The sequence below is a fragment of the Electrona antarctica genome (genome assembly GCF_951216825.1).
Source record: "Electrona antarctica genome assembly, chromosome: 4".
Classification (NCBI taxonomy): domain Eukaryota; kingdom Metazoa; phylum Chordata; class Actinopteri; order Myctophiformes; family Myctophidae; genus Electrona; species Electrona antarctica.
In genome coordinates, this window is record NC_136809.1 from 19,117,067 (window position 1) to 19,138,585 (window position 21,519).

The window sequence follows — 21,519 nt, forward strand, 5'->3', positions numbered from 1 at the left end:
AATAGACCTAATAACAGTTAGACTAAAGAATAGTTCAAGTAGAGCTACCTTCACTTAAAAAAAACCCAGCAATGACTCTGTGTTGCAAAGTAATAAAAGCGGTTGTTTCGATGCATCGCAGGGTCTGGAGTGGGGCTGGAATGGAACTTGGTGCGGTCAAAAACCTCAAAGCAAGCAATTCCAAAGCTAGCGCAGCTTTCCTCAGCTTTCACAGCTTGTTGAAAGTATTGTATTCCCTCCACTGAGCCTATATTTTCCCATAAGTGAATTAAAGATTTTAAGCGAGACTGAAGAAAGATTAATGGCTTTAAATTCCCGCCTTTTTTATACAGTAGCGGGAAATTAGAACCACATGTCCAGCTGGGTGTTTGTTCTGGCTGAGCTCTGAACTCACGACATCCATGCAAAGGAGTCGGGCTGTGCCCATCAACAGAGTCAATGTTGAAATTGAAAGATATTCCAGTAGTTTACGACTCACTGGAACACTCATAGGTGTAATTTAGCTGTTTTGACGTTGATAAATGGCCAGTGTTGACTTATAGAAAAACAAACGTCTGTTTTTAGAGTCTCATGTCATAGTTGCTTTGCTCATAACGTCTGATGTATAAACCTTGTCAGACCGTGGCTCAGAATCATGGCCATGCAAAAAACAAAGAGTGGTGGGAATTTGTCTCAGTCCTGTAACTGAAGCCCATAAACCTCATTTACATTTATATCTAAATCAAGGACCGTATTACGGTCAGGTCATGTGATATTCATCTCTATATTGGATAGAGATGTCTTCAGTCAATCTATGTAGAATCTTTAGATTTTTAGAAGGCTTTTACTGTAACGTTCTCATCCATCTCCATGTGCTCACGTTCCTACATTATTCCAGCCTCTCGCCGGCTGCTGCTTTTCCTACCATGACTCCCCTCTCCCCGCACAGACTCCAGTGCCTCTAACCCGTCTCTCTGTCTTTCCCGTGCCAGTGGATCGCATTGTGGGCCTCGACCAGGTGGCAGGGATGAACGAAACGACGTTCGGAGCCACTTACAAGACCAAGAAGGGCATGTTCCGCACGGTGGGCCAGCTCTACAAGGAGTCCCTCACCAAACTCATGGCCACGCTCAGGAACACCAACCCCAACTTTGTCCGATGCATCATCCCCAACCACGAGAAGAGGGTGCGGATCCACTTGTTGTACAGTACCATTAGCTTTTGGGTGTCATTTTAATGTTGAGATATTAGATTTTTATCCATTTCACCCAGCCCACACAGTGTGGCTATTTGGTCTGAATTGAAGTGTGTCACTTGTTTTGAATCCCAGCGGGTCTCAGTTCATAGTTTTTTTTGTTTTGTAACTGTAGTAGAATGTCCTATTTCATTGACCAAATCCCTGCTTTTATGCAGAATGCTGAATATGAATTAAACCGGAGAGCAAAATAATGCCCTTCCAATGCAGTGGTTTTCCACCAGTGGTCCTTGAGGTGGTTCCAGCTGGTCCCCAGCTAAATGATGGAGAGTTGGTAACCAAATAGATCTTTAACTCTTGACCAAAATGGACCCTTAGTAAGGGTCCCTTACGGGCCAATTGGTTTCATTTTACACACAAGAGTTACTTCATTTACACGAACTCTACACGATTAGATAATGTAGAATAATTGTTATTTTGATCAATGCCTGTTGTCTCTGGTGTTAGTACATCAATACAGCATGGAATTGTGGACATAATCCTATCCGACGAGTCAACGACGACAACATATCTAAGTCTTGGGTCTGAGAGGCTAAATCTCATCAAATCCGTGGCTCAAATGGACCTTGATATGAAAAAGGTCTTAACGTCTGTCTGTCTTGTCTCCCTCAGGCTGGTAAACTGGAGCCCCACCTGGTCCTGGATCAGCTGAGGTGTAATGGTGTTCTAGAGGGGATCCGAATCTGCAGACAGGGCTTCCCCAACCGCATAGTCTTCCAGGAGTTCAGACAGAGGTGTTGTCACAAGCATATTGATGTATTTATTTTCTATACACATCATTTACATCATTTATTTAGCATTTACATTGGTGTTCTCTGATATTCAGGTATGAGATCCTGACGCCCAACGCCATCCCCAAGGCATTCATGGATGGGAAACAAGCCTGTGAGAGAATGGTACTGATTTCTACTTTCCCGTTCTTTAACCATGAAACTGCTGAGCAGTGGTGGAAAAAGTTTATTTTTATTAAGTAAAAGTATCAATACTGCAATGTAGAAATACTCTGTTACAAGTAACAGTTCAGAGGTACAAAAATATTAGTGTCATAATGTACTTAACCCATTTAGACCTGAGGCCTTCTAAATCCTGAGTTTTCTGGAAAAACTTCAAATATTTATTCCAAAAATAATAATATGATGTTGCTATATAAACTGTACATAGCAACAACAATCCAAAGATGTGTACCCGTCTTGAAAGGCAAAAAAACAAGAAGGGATTTCCGTCCTTAATGGGTTGTACCAAAAGTAGAAAGTACTCATTATGCAGAAGGTTTCACAAGACGGTTTACAAAAGTCCAAAATGTAAAAATCCTTTAAAATAGCTGATCTACAAGCTCACGCATTGTGAGCTTGTAGATCTAAAGTACTGAACATTGTTTGTTTTGTTTGTTTTAGCTGAACTACAGAATTTGTGTTCCTCTTCAGTTCACTTCAGCTCAATAATTTCGAATGATATTGATGGAACATTTGTTCACAATTGTTTCATAATGAAATTGTATTGATTTATTTTATTTCCTAGATCAAAGCCCTGGAGCTGGATGCTAATTTCTTCCGCATCGGCCAGAGTAAGATCTTCTTCAGAGCTGGTGTTCTGGCCCACCTGGAGGAGGAGAGAGACCTGAAGATCACCGACATCGTCATTTACTTCCAAGCCGCCTGCCGCGGATATTTAGCACGAAAGTGAGAGTCATCTCCGCTCATGTTTTATTTTTAATTTTTATGTGGAAGTGGGCAACTTGATAGAATTCTACTCGTTACACGTGAACATTTAATTTGGGACATTATGAATAAAGAAAGTATTCCGTTTGCTTGTTAAGAGATGTTCTGTCACGACTAGTGTCCACGTTCTCTCCTCAGGGCCTTTGCTAAGAAGCAACAGCAGCTGAGTGCCCTGAAAGTCCTCCAGAGGAACTGTGCTGCCTACTTGAAACTACGCCACTGGCAGTGGTGGAGGCTGTTCACCAAGGTAACTATAGCCAATGGCAGTGGTGGAGGCTGTTCACCAAGGTAACTATAGCCAATGGCAGTGGTGGAGGCTGTTCACCAAGGTAACTATAGAGCGTCGCAGTCCCGCCTCCTACCCTGGACCAGGAAATGAAACCCAATGCATTATTCTCATAGACATTTCTTAAAGTATTTATTTAAAGACGGTTATGCCGCGGACAAAGCCAACTCGAGTCGTGACAACTCATGACAACACAAACAATATTTTGGACCAAACAAATAATTACAAAGAAGAAAAACAACAAAAAAAGTGTTGTAACCTGCCGTTTTTTTCTTCTTTCTAATTATTTGTTTGGTCCAAAATATTGTTTGTGTTGTCATGAGTTGTCACGACTCGAGTTGGCTTTGTCCGCGGCGTAACCGTCTTTAAATAAATACTTTAAGAAATGTCTATGAGAATAATGCATTGGGTTTCATTTCCTGGTCCAGGGTAGGAGGCGGGACTGCGACGCTCTATAGCCACTGGCAGTGGTGGAGGCTGTTCACCAAGGTAACTATAGCAAATAGCAGTGGTGGAGGCTGTTCACCAAGGTAACTATAGCCAATAGCAGTGATGGAGGCTGTTCACCAAGGTGGGAACAGTACGCTAGTAAATTCATATTGGGAAACCCTAACCCTCAAGGACATGGGAGCAAGATGGCAAGGTTCCCAGTTCGAACCCGGGCTCCCCCAGATTTAGTGTCAAAGTATCCTTGAGCAAGACACTGAACCCCTAATTGCTCCCAATGTGCAGGTTGGTACATTGCATGGATACCTCAGTCATCGGTGTATGAATAGGTTTGTGAATGGGTGAATGTAATGCACAATCTATGTAAGGCGCTATATAAATGCACCATTTATGCCTCCCAAGCGTACGTATGCACACGTTCCACTGGGTTTAGCAGACCCCTGGCAGGCCAAAGACGTCCCACTGGGTCTTCTAAGCCCAGTGGGACGTGCATAGAGGGTCTATGCACGTCCCCCTGGGTTTAGCAGACCCCCTGGCAGACCAAAGACCACATGTAAGGATTTAGGATTTATCTCCACACAAGGGGGGAGTGGGAAGTGGATAATGTTGCTCAGGAGAGGGAACACTGGAAATCTTGGTTGGAACTGTTACCCCTGCAACCCAAGTCTTGATAAGCGGTTGAAGATGGATGGGTGAATTTGTCTTTTTGCATTGCGTCTTCCAGGTGAAGCCGCTCCTGCAGGTCACCAGGCAGGAGGAGGAGATGCAGGCTAAAGACGAGGAGTTGGTCAAGGTGAAGGAGAAACAGACCAGGTTGGAGCACGAGATGATAGACATGGAGAGGAAAGGCCAACAGGTCAGTGTTGATTTCTTTTTTTTCCCTTTTCTTTTTTTTTACACGGCACATTTTAGTTTTAGTCGTAGTCTTTTCAAATTCCATGTTGTAGTCACATTTTTGTCACCTGAAATGTGTTCGTGTTAGTCTAGTTTTAGTCAACTAAATATGAGATTTTAGACTGCTAAATTCTACAGTTGGTTTTGTCGACTGGAATGTATTTTGGTGGGCCTTGATGACGTCGTAATGCCTGATTTTCCACTTGGTTGCATGCTGAAAATAGCGGTTTAGAGACCAGGATCACCGCATGTTTTTTGTGAGGGTACCTACCTACTATAACCTAGGGGACACGTGGAGAACATGCAAACTCCACAGTCCGTCACTCTGAGTGTTATGGAGTTTCCTTGAAATGAAAAAGGGTTGAGAAGCACACAGGAATCCATGTGTATGTTGTTGCGCTGCACCACCACACAGCTCCTGGAGGAGAAGAACATTCTGGCGGAGCAGCTCCAGGCGGAGACGGAGCTGTTCGCTGAGGCCGAGGAGATGAGAGCCCGTCTGGCCGCCAAGAAGCAGGAGCTAGAGGAGATCCTCCATGACCTGGAATCCCGTGTGGAGGAGGAGGAGGAGAGGAACCAGGGCATGCAGAACGAAAAGAAGAAGATGCAGGCGCACATTCAGGTCTGTCTTTCTTTCTTTCTTTCTTTTTTTGCACATACTGATACATGACTCACATATACACCAAATAACACAAACAAACTAACATAAATATATATACATACATACATACATACATACATACATACATACATACATACATACATACATACATACATACATACATACATACATACATACATACATACATACATACATACATACATACATACGTATGCGGTCTAGTCTAACTTGGACTCAGGGGGGTGGACGCCTCTGCCTTGCATAGTCCCCAGTGAATAGGCAGGTTGCCCTTCACTGGTAACCTTACTTTGGATTTTAAATATATTAAGGTATTGTAGGCTGGGATTTTACAAAAAAGCCCCCCTTTTAAATACATACAGACATACAGACAGACATACATACATACTTATAAGGTATGCCATCTGGTGGCTAATGAACCAAACACACATTCTCAGAAGTTGAAGCAGTTTTAGAGGACCCACTTTTAGGCCAGTGCAACAGAGCATGCTTTTGCCTTTTTTTAAAACCTTACCCATTTTAACCAAATACATACATACATACTGTACATACATATCATCTTCTTAATAATCATTGTGTGTGCGTGCGAGCAGGACCTAGAGGAGCAGCTGGATGAGGAGGAGGCTGCCAGACAGAAGCTTCAACTGGAGAAGGTCACAGCTGAGGCCAAGATCAAGAAGATGGATGAAGACATTTTGCTGCTGGAGGACCAGAACTCCAAGTTTCTCAAGGTCAGAGGAAGTTTCTCAAGGTCAGATGACTATAGAGGTGGAAATGGACATACTGTAATAATCTATGATGAGTCGTGCGGTTGTCAAAAAGGTTATGCACGGCAAGGCTAATTTGCTTCTATGGAATGCATTCTCTTCCGATAAATGCACAGCTCAAAGTGGATTGTTCCACTTATACCATTGCCAAAAGATTAAATATTCATATTTTGGCGCAACTACCAAATGTTTTTTGGCACTATCTTCACATATGTTGGAAAAAAAGAGTACAGTACCAGCTTAGTCAATCAACTGACAATAATAGTCACATTTTTTACCATAACGTCAACATCAAATCTTGAAACCTATATTGAAATCCATCTTGCTTTTAAGGTATTTAACAGAACACCCAGCTCTGAGTCCAGTTATAGTTTCACTCAGGCCAGGTGAGACTGCTTAAATCAGTCATCCTCCACCTCAGTCTCCATTGGTTTTCCCATCTTCAGGAGAAGAAGTTGCTGGAGGACAGGATCAGTGAGGTGACCACCCAGCTGGCAGAGGAGGAGGAGAAGGCCAAGAACCTGGGCAAGGTCAAGAACAAGCAGGAGATGATGATGGCTCACCTGGAAGGTAAGGAGATCATCCTGTGGGTCCACCTTTGATTGACCCTGGCTTTGACAAGGTTTACTCAGGGATAATCTCTCAAAACAGATTCAGAGCTCCGCAGCTGAATCTGTCGGCAACTCCTGTTAATTCCTGTTATGGCCGATAACCGATATAAACCGAGGTCGATATGATCTCATTCTGAATTAAAATAATAATTGTATCCTTCTTCTAAATTTGAAAAAGCAATGCATCTTTATTCCATTACCCACCATAATGTTTGTCACTCAGTGTCCTGTACGTGCCTCTGTGATTCTACTATACTGATTCTGTATACTTCTGCTTAGCATCCACGTCATGGATGTTTATAGCATGTTCTACCAGTTAATTCCCTTCATTTGGTTTGGTTTGAACTTCTCCCCCATGGTGTTATGTGTACGCAGAGCGCCTGAAGAAAGAGGAGAAGACCCGCCAGGAGCTGGAGAAGGCCAAGCGTAAGCTGGACGCGGAGACCACAGACCTCCAGGATCAGATCGCTGAGCTGCAGGCCCAGATAGAAGAACTGAAGACACAACTGGCCAAGAAGGAAGAGGAGCTAACGGCAGCTCTGGCCAGGTGAACGGCTACAGCAGTGCTGGAAAGGAACTAAGTACATTTACTCAAGTATTGTACTTAGGTACTTTATGTTTTGTTTAGTTTTTTTCTTTGGTGGAGTATTTATTTTACTTCTACACCACTATATCTCTGAGCAATATTGTACTTTTACTCCACTACAATTATTTTATTTGTTTTAGTTACTTTAGCTCTCTATATATTTTGACTATTTGAAAATAGCCGATTCATCGGTTATTTTCAAAAGATTTTATACAGCACATACAACACCATGCCATGGGAACCCTTGGTCTTGACCCAGCCTTTAAGTTACCTACTGTAATTGTCTTACAATTTAGGTATTTAGCAGATGCTCTTAATCCAGAGCAATTTACAGTAAGCAAGAACAAAAACATGGGAATACATCATATACATACATAAAAATAGTCATCATGAACAGTGGAATATCTATATAATGAAACTATGCATATATTGCTATATAGTGCTATGTCTACATAAAATGCTCTCTGAGTTACAGAATATATAGCAGGCACACTGGCAGTTGTATTGTAATGTATTGAAGTGGTCCCGCTCGAAGTTTGTCGAACCCTGCCTACTTTCTGCAACTCCACCGCTACTCAGCGGCGTGAACAGCACAACACGCATTCAGTGTGAAAGGGTTATATTAGCCGTTAGACCTATATGTGATTTGTGTCTTCCCTATGCAACATGCATTCCCCCCACTGGCAATATAATTTATATTCCATTCCCATGAATCGCGCACACACACACACGCACGTGCGCGTGCATGCACAAATAATGTATTTATCCTCTGCACTCTGCAGAATTAACTTTCTTTAATGGTCTCCGGTTAATTTCAAACACATGAAAGCAGCATTGACAGACACATTGACAGACTGGCATGGCTTAGGGTCGGCGACAGAGTACAGCATCTTGCAATGGGTCTGGTCCACAAGATTCGATACTCCACCAAGATACCCATGTACCTGTGATACTAGATACTTCCTTAATGTTAACGAAGTCCACACCCACAACACCAGAGGGAGTGCAACGAATCATGTTCAACCCAGATTCGGCACAAACAAGGGACTAAATTCTTTTCGCTCCTATGCCACCAAAATGTGGAACGCCCTACCAACAGTCATTAAGACATGCGAATCCCTTGACTCCTTCAAAACCGCTCTCAAAGGGCACCTACGGATGGCTGCAATTCGAAACTGGCCCCCGTAAAATCTGAATCCCCCCCCACCGCCCCCCCCTTTTTCCCCTCACTGTATATGTTTCTTTTCCCTTTTTACCTCCATTATGATGAATTCCTGTACTGTTCTTTGTCTATATAGAAGTGTCTATTTGTACGTCTCTAAATGTTTTGATGAATTGAACATGGTGGACCCTGTTGTAAACAAGTGTAATGCTTAATTGGGTCGTCCACTCACAGTTAACAGCCTTTGTATTGAGTTTGTGCTTGAAATGTACTGTAATTCTGCAAACTGTTAATACATTTTTCAATCAATCAATCAAAAGCAGCTGCATAGTGCAGCAGTCCAGCTGTAAAGGCCTCTCTCTACACACACCAAGGTGGTGTTGTTGGTCAAATCGGGCTGTCGAGAAGCACCTGCGCTCGTTTATTTTGTGCAGCGTGCCATAGTTGCAGTTATTCAGGTCAGACAACAAGACAGCTTGGAATGTGGAGGCCTTAAAACCCATCAGTCCAGCTCTCTCTTTCTCTATCCCTCCTCATTCTCCATCTTACCTTTTTCCTGTCTCTTATTTTCTATCCCTCTTTATCTCCCTGTTTTTAACCAACTGTCAATAGGAGCATGCCACTATACTCACCCTCCCCTGAAACCTTTCATCTTTGCCTCAGAAGCCATGGCTGATTTCAGACAGTTTGGTAATAATTTAAGTTCTCTGTCCGAGGCCATACCGTACTTTTTCCACAGGCGAGGCGGGAATAGAATATATCTGCCACGATGAATCGATGTGTTTTGAAGAGTGTTAGATTAAGGACAACGTTGCAGGCCATGGCTCAAGAAGCCATGTGTTGGAAAGATTCACGGGCAAAACGTTTGGTGTCAAGTTGAATATTTTCCTCCTTAGCTCACATAAGTGCACATGCAAATAAGTTAACACCAGCTGTGGAGGTTGTTCCAGTGAAGGTTAGTTGATCACAGTGTTGACACGGTGGTCGGCAGCTCCTCCTGAGACAGACTGAGCGTATTGTCCAGACTGCGTACTGTACATTAGCAGACAACTGTCAGGTCCTGCTCGCTCAGCCAGTTAGAGCTGTGGTTCTCAAACCTTTCAGGCTGTGACCCACCGTAGGAAAAAGCTTTCGCACACCTAGAAATCAGGCGAATGCACAGGTGCGTAGGCCAGTGGACATCAATGAAAGGAATGAAAATACACCCGCACACTGTGTATCTGCTCGGTACATGAGTATTTTCTTTTAATAATGCAACGTTTCGGTCCCTCCGGACCTTCTTCAGGCAGAGGCTGTGACCCCCCAAAATACACACACACACACACACACACACACACACACACACACACACACACACACCCTGACAAGCACTTGGACTTACTTTGACTCAGTTCCATAGATAAATATTGTGAAAATAGCGAGGCGTGAGCTTGTAGATTGGCTATTTTCACAATGTTTGCCTTCTTTCTTATTATTATTTGGCTAATGTTTGACTCGGTTTTTATAATATGGTTTGTTGATTACTTTTGATGCAGTACTGTCTTTTTCTTTTCTGAGGTATTAAAAACAAACGTCTTAAAGGTCACTTTAAATTGTTACCCCCTCAAAATCATGTGGGTTGAGAATCACTGAGTTAGAGCACAGACCCTCACCCGCTTGCCTCTGAGCACTTTTATATATTTAGTAAAATCAACATTTAGCTCCAGATAATTGTGCTTCCTTGGCCATTCTGACATGGTTTATTTTACATTAACTAGGCTATTTGAGTTTGAGTCAGTGCCTATTATTGCAGCTGCAGTAATAGACACCATATGAATTCCAATGTGAAAAGGATTTAACTTCCCAATGCATTTGTCCAAAAGGATCTTCATCTAACTAAATTAAGTGGTGAAGTGCTTTATAATGCTGTTGTCTAATGTGTCCGCACTGCCAGTAACTACAAATATGCAGTCTCATCATTATTATGGCCACGTTCTTCTGGGAGTGAGAGGGATGAAGGCAACGCACATCACACACACATCACACACACATCGTTGGATATGTGCTTATGCACGGTTGAGTTGACCACACTGCCACCCTGTGTGCACTGTTGGCCTGTCACTGCCACCCTGTGTGGACTGTTGGCCTGTCACTGCCACCCTGTGTGGACTGTTGGCCATGGCCTGTCACTGCCACCCTGTGTGGACTGTTGGCCTGTCACTGCCACCCTGTGTGGACTGTTGGCCTGTCACCTCACCACAGTTCCAAAGTGAACATTCTGGCGTAATCTGTAATTTTAAATGGATATGTTGAATTATCTGTGACTACTACACAAATCAAATTGTAATTTTGCCTAAATTGTCTCATACTATATATATATACAGGCTTAATTTTGGACAGGATAAACAGGATGAATGAAGAAAATCTAATAATTCCTACCGAAGCATAATGTGCATGGTCTGTGCCTCTCGCCACCAGGGGGGACGATGAATCGTCCCAGAAGAACAACGCCCTGAAGCACGTCCGTGAGCTGCAGGCCCAGCTGTGTGAGCTCCAGGAGGACTTGGAGTCCGAGAAGATGTCCCGCAGCAAAGCCGAGAAGCTCAAGAGGGACCTGAGCGAAGAGCTGGAGGCTCTGAAGACGGAGCTGGAAGATACCCTGGACACCACCGCAGCCCAGCAGGAGCTCAGGTACTGCCTCGGTGGTGTCGGCGGTATAGAATGTGGCGTGTCGGACAGAATACGTCGGAGAGAGTGACGGGAAACACCACAAACATGCCTTCTAAGTCAGTACTGCCCTACAAGTGCAGTAACTAAGAACAAAATAATTACTGAAAAATGGGGTTAAAAGTGTTTGAACTGCTCAGCCAAATGGGATATCGGCATATACGTGATATTACACTAATTATATATCTGTTCTTGAGGTACAGTAATTGTTTATCTCCCAAAAATCACAAAGGCTAGTTTGACTTTTGGGCTACACAAAATGTTCAAAAATAGTAGATGTACAAACACGAAGTGACGTGCTGTGAGCTTGTATATTTTAGCCAATAGCCAAGGCAAATAACAAAATATGCTTTCCTGGTTTTAATGGGCTGAAGTATGAACTTGGCTGGACAATGACATTAACCACATGAACCCTAGCATCCATATTCTGTGTATGTATGTCATAATCGGCGAACATTTGGAGGAAATGGGCTAACTGTGAAAATAGCAGATCTACAAGCCCACAATGCATCGCATAGCGGAACTATGTGAGCTTGTAGATCAACTATTATTATTTAACGTACAATGTACAGGTGGTTATCAATGTAGGATTGGTTTATTCATTCATGGTTCACTGGGAATAGCAAAACGTGAAAGCTACAGTGTTGCTGTTCACTTATCGGCTATCCATATAGAGCACCGAAGTCCTGACATACATGTCCTCGGAACATTACAGTTGATCCAGAATATTCCTTTCCCCTGGGTCACGGAAGTATTTTCTCTATGGAAAATAACATTGGTGCATCTTAGAATCATCTAAAAATAAACCAACTGGTCCGGCGATATTTTCAGGTAGGTGGCTCTGTATCGTTTACGATAGTCTGTCACTCATAGATATACAGTCTGCTTCTGGCTAATGGCAACATTAGCGTTTTCTCGCCGTCAGTTGATGCTTCATATCCATATGAGTCAAACCGCCGCCCCATTTGTTTATTTTTGGAACACGGATCGTAATATACGGCGTGATATTAAAGACGTCGATGGGAATTCAGAATGGAGAGGGGAAAGAAAACGTGACTCAGGTAGGATCCGTAAATTTTGTCAGACTTCAGTGCTCTATAATACTTTTTCACGTGGACTAGCTGAGGAGTTTTGGATGATTTTTAGCTGACAGCTAGGCTGCTATAAAACCTCTATATACTATTTTGTTGAGAATGTGTTCTACTGGCCTGTCCCACTCACTCACTCACACACACACCCACACCTACAGGACAAAGCGCGAGCAGGAGGTGGCTGAGCTGAAGAAGGCGATAGATGAAGAGAGCAAGAACCATGAGGCCCAGATCCAGGACATGAGACAGCGACATGGCACCGCTCTGGAGGAGCTGTCTGAACAGCTAGAACAGGCCAAGAGGGTGCGTCTTATTATTTTACATTCATTACACCTGCCTGTCGCTTCTGTCACTGCAGTTGAGCCCGACAAGGACAGGTTATAAAAATCTGTGCCGGACTTCGCAATGTTCGGCACGGCGACTCGCTCGCCTAAGCTTGCTCTGTGCTGCCTCCCGTGGCTCAAGTCGGCTTGAGACTGCACACCTCCGACATTTTAACCATTTCTTTAAGTGTTGCAACGAATCGAGCAGCTACTGACGTAGTTCATCGACCAACGGTGTCACTTGAAAATCCCAACGCCTTCTTTAAAACTTTCGCCTGACATCCCCAAAGAAGGGATTGATTATTAGTTTATTATTTCATAAAACGGTTGATATATATAGATAGATAGATAGATAGATAGATAGATAGATAGATAGAGTTTTTTTTTTTACATCGATTAGTTCAATCAACTACAATTGCAGCCCTAATATGAACAGTCCCACACCCATTCCTAACAAACGATGTCTTGCTGAAAAGCTGAACGAACATTGTTCCACCGTTGTTCCACGCTGCAGTTCAAGTCCAACCTGGAGAAGAACAAGCAGTGTCTGGAGAGCGACAACAGGGAGCTATCATGCGAGGTGAAAGGACTGCAGCAGGCCAAGACGGAGTCCGAGTACAAGAGGAAGAAACTGGAAGCTCAGCTCCAGGAGTTCATGGCCAGGGCCACCGAGGGAGAGCGATCCAAGGGAGAGCTGTCTGAACGCTCACACAAGATACAGGTACAGGCGCTTTCATCCAAACATCAGGGTGAGAAACGTATTCACGTTTAAGTATAAGTATCAATACTGACCAATCCACTTCTGTGTCGAAGCCCCCCCTAAAACATGATTATCAGGTATTATGATTAAACTAGGAGGAAGATGTTTTTCAAAAAAGTGAACGGAAAGTGTTAAAATGTATAGCCAGTACTAGCCACACCAACCAGTTCACGAACTCATTGACTTAAACTCATCTACTCAAAGGCTTCCAGCTTTCAGGATGAAACCAAAAATACACAGGGAAGACATATTTGCATATTATAACCACACCCGGGGGTCTATTATTATAGTAATGTTAACTTCATAGATACAAAACAGAAGTACAAAACTATGCCACCACATCTTATATGTTGTTGTCATTATTAAATGTGTTACTTTGATTTGTCTTGGCAGACGGAGTTGGACAATGTGGCTGCCTTGCTGGAGGAGGCAGAGAAGAAAGGTATCAAACTGGTGAAGGACGTGGGCAGCCTGGAGAGCCAGCTGCAGGACACACAGGTGACCATGCCTCCCTGCACAAACAGAGAAAAGAATCACATTGCACATTACATATTGTCGCCCTTATCTCCATATTCTAACTTTATAATGACTTACTTGAACGCGGTCAAGCTTGTTACTTTTGCTATTTTTGAATTTGAATCCTGAAAAGTAACAGTTTTGGACATATGAGGTTTCCACCTGACAGAGACAATATCATCGATGTTGGCTATTTTTGCTCCTTTTGCGTGAGACTCTTGTACAGCAAAGTAGGACATTAATTTATACAAAACATAAAATGTTGAAATAATATGGATGGATACCGGTTGGAGTTCTCAACAGGCTTGAACATTAAGTCCCGGCCATAACTGGGCCCAAACAATTACCATAATTGTATGCCTGAAAAACCAGAAAAGGTGTTAATTTGAACATAATCTTGTGAAAGTCACGCATCCAACAAGTGCCATTTTGGCCATTTACCTGTCAACACAGGCTAGGACAGTCAGACGGTGACAAACTAGATGATACCGAGCAAAGTTCACTTTGAGCTGCATCCAACAAATCCACTGCCACTTCCGTCTGCCTTACCGTTCGGCCCCTAGGGGCAGTTGAGATTTCCTTTTTGGGGGATTTGTGTGTGTGTGTGCGTGTGTGTGTGTGTGCGTGTGTGTAGGAGCTCCTCCAGGAGGAGACTCGTCAGAAGCTGAACCTGAGTGGCCGTATCCGCCAACTGGAGGAGGAGAAGAACACCCTGCTGGAACAGCAGGAGGAGGAGGAGGAGGCGCGACGCAACCTGGAGAAACAGCTGCAAACTCTGCAGGCTCAGGTCAGCTCCACACAATCACTTACTGACCTTTAAGCTCTCAAACACAACCTGGAGAAACAGCTACAGACTCTGCAGGCTCAGGTCAGCTCCACACAATCACTTACTGACCTTTAAGCTCCATTATGCAAAATAATTGGCATTATCTCTAATCTAATTGCGATTAGACAATTATGTAATAATTGTGACAGGCCTGCTGTGTTACTGTTGTCCAGTGGTGGAAAAAGTACTCATATATTTTTGTTGTATTTCGGTGAAGTCATTTTCACTGTTCAGTTTCCTCCACTAAACATGAACTGGTTTCATGTACAGCAATGTCACCTTTTTGTGTTTTGTCCTCATTGTTGACTAAGAAGTAAAAAAGAAAAGAATTTTGTTTTCCCATTGTGGTGACAGACTAGTGCTATGGTTCTCAACCTGTGATTTTGGGTATTCCCCTTAATTAGATAGCCGATGTACGTAAGCTCACAAGGCCATTTTTATGATATTAATCTGTGGAACCGAGTCAAACAAAATGTAATACCTGCCTCAACTCCTACAGTTCAAATATTTTGATGGGTCCACAATTCAAATGATTATTTTGGGGGGGTCCCCAGTTCAAATGATTATTTTGGGGGGTCCCCAGTTCAAATGATTATTTTGGGGGGTCCCCAGTTCAAATGTCGGTTTCGGGCCGTGGCCTGAAATGATTGAGAACCACCGGAGTAGTGGGTCGCTGTCTCTGTAAGTTCAGCTGTCTTTCTCTGCTAATTCTATGTATCTGTCCCCCGTCCTTTACCGTCCAGCTGTTTGACACCAAGAAGAAGCTGGAGGAGGACGTGGGCGCCATGGAGGGCCTGGAGGAGCTGAAGAGGAAGCTGCAGAAGGACGTGGAGCTGAGCGCACAGCGGCTGGAGGAGAAGAGCATGGCCATGGACAAGATGGACAAGACCAAGAACCGCCTTCAGCAGGAGCTGGATGACCTGATGGTGGACCTGGACCACCAGAGACAGATCGTCTCCAACCTGGAGAAGAAGCAGAGGAAGTTCGACCAGGTCAGCTTTTTGGGGGGGAATAAACTCCCACTGCACCTTATCCGTAGCTTCTGTTGACTCCCACTGCGACCAAGGCCCGCCGAAATATTTTTTTTCTCCCAAAATCATCTGTAGTTTTAGTCCAAAACTGAAATATCACATCAAAACTAAATCAAAATTTCCTGTCAAAATGTTTGTTGTTCCTGTGTGTTTACGGCAGATGCTAGCCGAGGAGAAGGGCGTATCGGCGCGCTTCGCTGAGGAGCGGGACCGTGCGGAGGCCGAGGCCAGGGAGAAGGAGACCAAGGCCCTGTCCATGAGCAGAGCTCTGGAGGAGGCCAAGGAGGCCAGGGACGAGCTGGACAGGCTCAACAAGCAGCTCCGCCAAGAGATGGAGGACCTGATGAGCTCCAAGGATGACGTGGGAAAGAATGTGGGTGACTCTCTAGCACGTTTCACCCAAAGCCCCAATGCTAAAAACGTATTTAAAAAGTATTTCACAAGTGGGTGATTCTCTAGCACATTTCACCCAAAAAGCTAAAAACTTATTTAAAAAGTATTTCACAAGTGGGTGATTCTCTTAGCCTGGCCCCAGCCCTGAATCGCCATTAAGAAAATATGTGATTTCATCCAAAAACCCAAAACTAAAAACGTATTAAAGTATTTCACATACACCCATTAAGACCTGAGGTAGATTTAAAAAAGGGTTTCTAAATCTGTTTAAGAAAAGTAAAAAAATAAAATAAAATAAAACGTACTGGTGTGTTGCTATATCAGTAATTTCAAGGAGCCTCAAAATTATATGCATCTCAAAATATTTTGTACCAGCAAACACTTTAGTTAAAAATGTGCGAATATTTTCAAGATTTTCAAAAATAGCAGATCTACACAGTACATAGTGCGTGACATGCTATGAGCTTGTATATTATAAGTATAAAATAATGGATAAAGTGGTTGGATGCTTTCCTGTTTGCAATGGGTTAATTCACACAAAAATCGACACGTTTAATCCCACAGCTGCACATAAACTGCAATTGTATTAACCTATTTGGAACGCATCTGTCTCACCTTAGCTTTTAACCACTTTATTTTAAACATGAGCTATTTCTGCTTTTTTTTATTGTGAAAACGTGTGCAAATCTTTTTCCAATTACATATAGTTTTTGGGGTCCTTGACATGAAATAGTCAACCACTTAGGTCTTAATGTGTTAAAACAGTCATTTCTGTTCCATCCCTGACACGCTGTCTCTGCTCCGTCCACAGGTCCACGAGCTGGAGAAGTCCAAGCGGACACTGGATCAGCAGGTGGAGGAGATGAGGGTCCAGCTGGAGGAGCTGGAAGACGAGCTGCAGACGACGGAGGACGCCAAGCTGCGTCTGGAGGTCAACATGCAGGCCATGAAGGCCCAGTTTGACAGGGACCTGCTGGCCAAAGATGAACAGGGAGAGGAGAAGAAGAGGGCCCTGGTCAAACAGGTACGGGGCCAGTGGTGGTATAAGTACCAATACTGCAATGTAGAATGAAATGAAGTGGTTAATGTATGTTTTGCAATAATAATCAAATTCTACAAAATGACTAGTAACTAGTCAAGTGTTCAAATAAATGTAGTGGAGTAAAAGTATAATATTTGGATCCGAGATGTAGTGGAGTAGAAGTAACAAAAAAACACACACACACACACACACACACACACACACACACGTGTAAGGTGAGGGGCGCTCTTATCATCATACATCATCATATATCATCTCATCATGCTCAACCGAATGGCACATCTCCCACGTCCCACCCAATCACAATTTGCGTCCTCACTTTTGTCTTCAATGTTTGTGTGTACACAAACCCGGAAAGCTGGGCATCAAAAATATTGGAAATTTGGAAATACTCAAGTAAAGTACAAATACCTCAACATTGTACTTAGGTACAGTACTTAAGTAAATGTACTGGGTTCCTTTCCACCCGTGGTTGTGCATGGTCAGGTCCGAGAGATGGAGGCAGAGCTGGAGGATGAGAGGAAGCAGAGGGCTGTGGCCGTGGCTGCTAAGAAGAAGCTGGAGATGGACCTCCAGGACCTGGAGGGACACATCCAGGCAGCCAACAAGGCCAGGGACGAGGCCATCAAACAGCTCCGCAAGTTACAGGTTGGATTCTGACAATAACCACGTTTTTAAGTTACATAGTTAAAGCTTTATTGCCGGACTAGGCATTGCAAGAAGTTACGTTGACTGCCGATATTTACAGTTACCTTGAGGTGTCAAAGCGTCGTAATTCTACCTCCTTATCATGAAAATCTGGCTGAAAATAGTCCCATCGTTTGTTCCCCAGTCGACACATAACCCACTTCCTCGATGAGATCAACAACAGCCAAGATTGTCCCTTGCGCCCTCATTCACTTGCATTTGACTCAGTTTCCCAGAAGCCTTTGCAAGCCAGTTTATTTCCGATTACGTCATCATAACGCGTCCGGCGTCCGCCTCCTCACGATGTCCGCAACAAAGCCGTTTCTTCATAAAAGCTATTAAAAAATGGCGAATTAATCATATAAAACAAATTGCGGGTTTTGCGTGTTTAGCAGGGAAAGACAATGGAATAAAACGCGGGTTTAGCGGGTTATGAAGTGAAGCTGTTAAAAAGGCATAAGTAGCAAAATGCTTGCTAGGATATTATATATAATACTAGGATATTCAGATGATATACTTATCCAGAACCAGGCCTGGACTGGACTGGCCACTTGACACACCGGGCCGACCAATGAATGAAAAAAAAGAAAAATAATTATCATTTGTTAAAAAAAAGCAATGATTTTCTTTTTCTTTTTTCTTCAAGCCAACGAAAAATCTTAAGAAATTCCATAAATTAGAAAACAAATGTTTCAGAAGTAATGAAAATAGTGAAACGCGGCGGGAAGTGAGATTGCAGTCAATCTGCTATTTTCACTAGTTTGTGTCCCGGGGAGACATGACATTTCTCTTTTGGGCCACAGGCTAAAAGGTTTGGGAACCACGCTGGTCTAAAGTGTGTCTCCATGTGGGCAGGCCCAGACGAAGGTCTAAAAGTGTGTCTCCATGTGGGCAGGTCCAGACAAAGGACTACCAGAGGGAGCTGGAGGAGGCCCGGGCCTCCAGAGATGAGATCTTTGCCCAATCCAAGGAGAACGAGAAGAAGCTCAAGACCCTGGAGGCTGAGATCTTACAATTACAGGAGGTAACATCTGAAGCATGCTCACGGAAACAGTGTGTTGGCTAAAATGGAAATGTTCTCCTTAATACCAAAAGGCTAGTATGGAACTTGAGTGGTTCTATCACTAGACTAGTCTTACTCTCTAAATCATTTATTCAGTTTGTCAGTATGGCTGATGGCTGTCACATACAGCAGTGCTTCTCAACCAATGGCCCGGGGACCACCAGTGGTCCTTGGCGGGGTTCCAGGTAAATCCCCCCAGCTAAATGATGGAAGAGTTGGTAACCAAATGGAACCTCATTAGATATTTAACTCTTGAGAGTGAAATTATTGTTAAACATATGCAGTAATTAATTTACAAAGTTAGAGAATGTAGATGAATTGTTATTTTGATCGTTTGCCTCATTGCCTGTTATCTCTCCAATGATACTGCATCAATACAGCATGGAATTGTGGACAAAATATTCTTTTGGGTTTTGGGTCTGAGTGACTACATCTCATCAAACGCTGGTCCGTGGTTAATAATGGATCTTGATATGAAAAGGGTTGAAAACCACTGACATACAGTATTAGTATTTTCTGACCGGCATGCCAATAATGGGAGCATACGTCCTGTAACTTTTACTAGTCCCAAAACAAATACATTTTAAAATACATTTAAAAAGATATAAGAATATTGCAATACTGTATGACATATCGTCACGTTTTAATGTTGTCGGATGATATATTGGGACACCCCTGGTATACAGGCTAATTTCTTTATTCATGAGATTGTTTTGGGTGTGTGTGTGTGTGTGTCTGTGTGTGTCCGTGTGTGTCCCATTTGTGTAGGACCATGCAGCCTCAGAGAGGGCGCGTCGACACTCTGAGCAGGAGAGAGATGAACTGGCAGATGAGATTTCTAACAGCGCCTCTGGAAAGTCAGTGTCACCACACATATGTATATTAACCCTCTGGAAAGTCAGTGTCACCACACATATGTATATTAACCCTCTGGAAAGTCAGTGTCACCACACATATGTATATTAACCCTCTGGAAAGTCGTTGTCACCGCACATATGTATATTAACCCTCTGGAAAGTCGGTGTCACCACACAGATATGTTTATTATTGCGTACTGTCTGTCAGTAAGACTAATGCCTGTGCCAGGAAAAGCCATGAACCTGTAGATCTAGATATTTAGCTATTTTTGGCGCTACAACATTAGGCCTGTCACCATTGCAAATTTAAGTTGATGATTAATTGTCACACAAATAATTGCCATTAACGATTTCATTGTTAGTTTTAGCATTGAACATTGGAATATTACAATTTGTATTTCTGTTTGCCTTTTAGGCTTTTTGCACAGGGCAGAATATAGAAATAAATCACTGACACAGAGATAAAGCCATTTCCACATTTCCAATAATAGACAGGGACCGGATCAGCATGTGAATTTGCAATCATCTCTAGTTCCGTTTCCTGTAGGACTGCAACTTTTTTTTACGCAAGATGGTGCTGTTCGCTGACATTTGAAAACAAACCAAAAACATATATATAAACATCAAAGTCGTCCTTGGCAGAGAACGCCATTGGGGAAAAAAGTCGCCCTGGGCAGGGAATGAGCTTTAGTGGGTTAACACGTCATGCGCATGCGTGTCAGGTCTTAGTGGGTTAACACATGTCCTGTGCATGCGTGTCAGGTCTTAGTGGGTTAACACATGTCCTGTGCATGCGTGTCAGGTCTTAGTGGGTTAACACGTCATGTGCATGCGTGTCAGGTCTTAGTGGGTTAACACATGTCCTGTGCATGCGTGTCAGGTCTTAGTGGGTTAACACATGTCCTGTGCATGCGTGTCAGGTCTTAGTGGGTTAACATACATCCTGTACATGCGTGTCAGGTCTTAGTTAGTCTCGCGTTACCAGACAACTATTCCACAATCTCCGAATGCTATATAGAGTCTGGGACTATAGCCCCATGAGCTGAGTAACGGAAGCTGCCATTTCCGTTCATGATTATTATTATTATTTCCTTTTCTGCTAAGCAACAAGCTATATATGCTTAGATGTTTTCTATTTATATTAGGATAAATGTGCGCGACTGTAAAGACGAAACGGAAGTGGCGAGGAGGCTCCACTTCCGCTTTATCTTATACTCATGAGACCTCTTCCGTTGGCCCAGACTGTATGATGAAGTGTTTGGAAATCGCGGAGGCAACAGTCTGGTAACGCCAGACTAGGTCTTAGTGGGTTAACACATGTCCTGTGCATGCGTGTCAGGTCGGCGTTGTTGGATGAGAAGAGGAGGCTGGAGGCTCGCATCACTCAACTGGAGGAGGAGCTGGAGGAGGAGCAGGGCAACACAGAGCTGATCAACGACCGCTTCAGGAAAACCACACTGCAGGTATGCTACGCTAGCCTGGCGTTAAAACCACACTGCAGGTATGCTACGCTAGCCTGGCGTTAAAACCACACCACAGGTATGCTACGCTAGCCTGGCATTAAAACCACACTGCCGGTATGCTACGCTAGCCTGGCATTAAAACCACACTGCAGGTATGCTACGCTAGCCTGGCATTAGAACCAGACTGCAGGTATGCTACGCTAGCCTGGCATTAAAACCACACTGCAGGTATGCTACGCTAGCCTGGCGTTAAAACCACACTGCAGGTATGCTACGCTAGCCTGGCGTTAAAACCACACTGCAGGTATGCTACGCTAGCCTGGCATTAAAACCACATTGCAGGTATGCTACGCTAGCCTGGCATTAAAACCACACTGCAGGTATGCTACGCTAGCCTGGCATTAAAACCACACTGC

The 21,519-nt window shown here is 43.5% G+C and overlaps 1 protein-coding gene across 2 annotated transcripts in view; it reads left to right on the forward strand.

Moving 5' to 3' along the window:
• LOC306921025 (myosin-10) overlaps positions 1 to 21,519 on the forward strand; it is a 104,123-nt gene that overhangs the window by 73,792 nt on the left and 8,812 nt on the right. For both annotated transcript variants that reach the window (XM_079498077.1, XM_079498078.1), the window contains exons 18-39: positions 972 to 1,165; positions 1,847 to 1,968; positions 2,061 to 2,130; positions 2,753 to 2,913; positions 3,091 to 3,199; positions 4,410 to 4,541; positions 4,995 to 5,201; positions 5,813 to 5,950; positions 6,433 to 6,556; positions 6,973 to 7,144; positions 10,803 to 11,015; positions 12,301 to 12,445; positions 12,980 to 13,186; positions 13,619 to 13,723; positions 14,376 to 14,528; positions 15,311 to 15,559; positions 15,759 to 15,971; positions 16,803 to 17,015; positions 17,520 to 17,681; positions 18,616 to 18,744; positions 19,552 to 19,640; positions 20,980 to 21,103. In XM_079498077.1, coding sequence (XP_079354203.1) covers positions 972 to 1,165; positions 1,847 to 1,968; positions 2,061 to 2,130; positions 2,753 to 2,913; positions 3,091 to 3,199; positions 4,410 to 4,541; positions 4,995 to 5,201; positions 5,813 to 5,950; positions 6,433 to 6,556; positions 6,973 to 7,144; positions 10,803 to 11,015; positions 12,301 to 12,445; positions 12,980 to 13,186; positions 13,619 to 13,723; positions 14,376 to 14,528; positions 15,311 to 15,559; positions 15,759 to 15,971; positions 16,803 to 17,015; positions 17,520 to 17,681; positions 18,616 to 18,744; positions 19,552 to 19,640; positions 20,980 to 21,103 — 3,431 coding nt within the window. The remainder of the gene's footprint in view (positions 1 to 971; positions 1,166 to 1,846; positions 1,969 to 2,060; positions 2,131 to 2,752; positions 2,914 to 3,090; positions 3,200 to 4,409; positions 4,542 to 4,994; positions 5,202 to 5,812; positions 5,951 to 6,432; positions 6,557 to 6,972; positions 7,145 to 10,802; positions 11,016 to 12,300; positions 12,446 to 12,979; positions 13,187 to 13,618; positions 13,724 to 14,375; positions 14,529 to 15,310; positions 15,560 to 15,758; positions 15,972 to 16,802; positions 17,016 to 17,519; positions 17,682 to 18,615; positions 18,745 to 19,551; positions 19,641 to 20,979; positions 21,104 to 21,519) is intronic.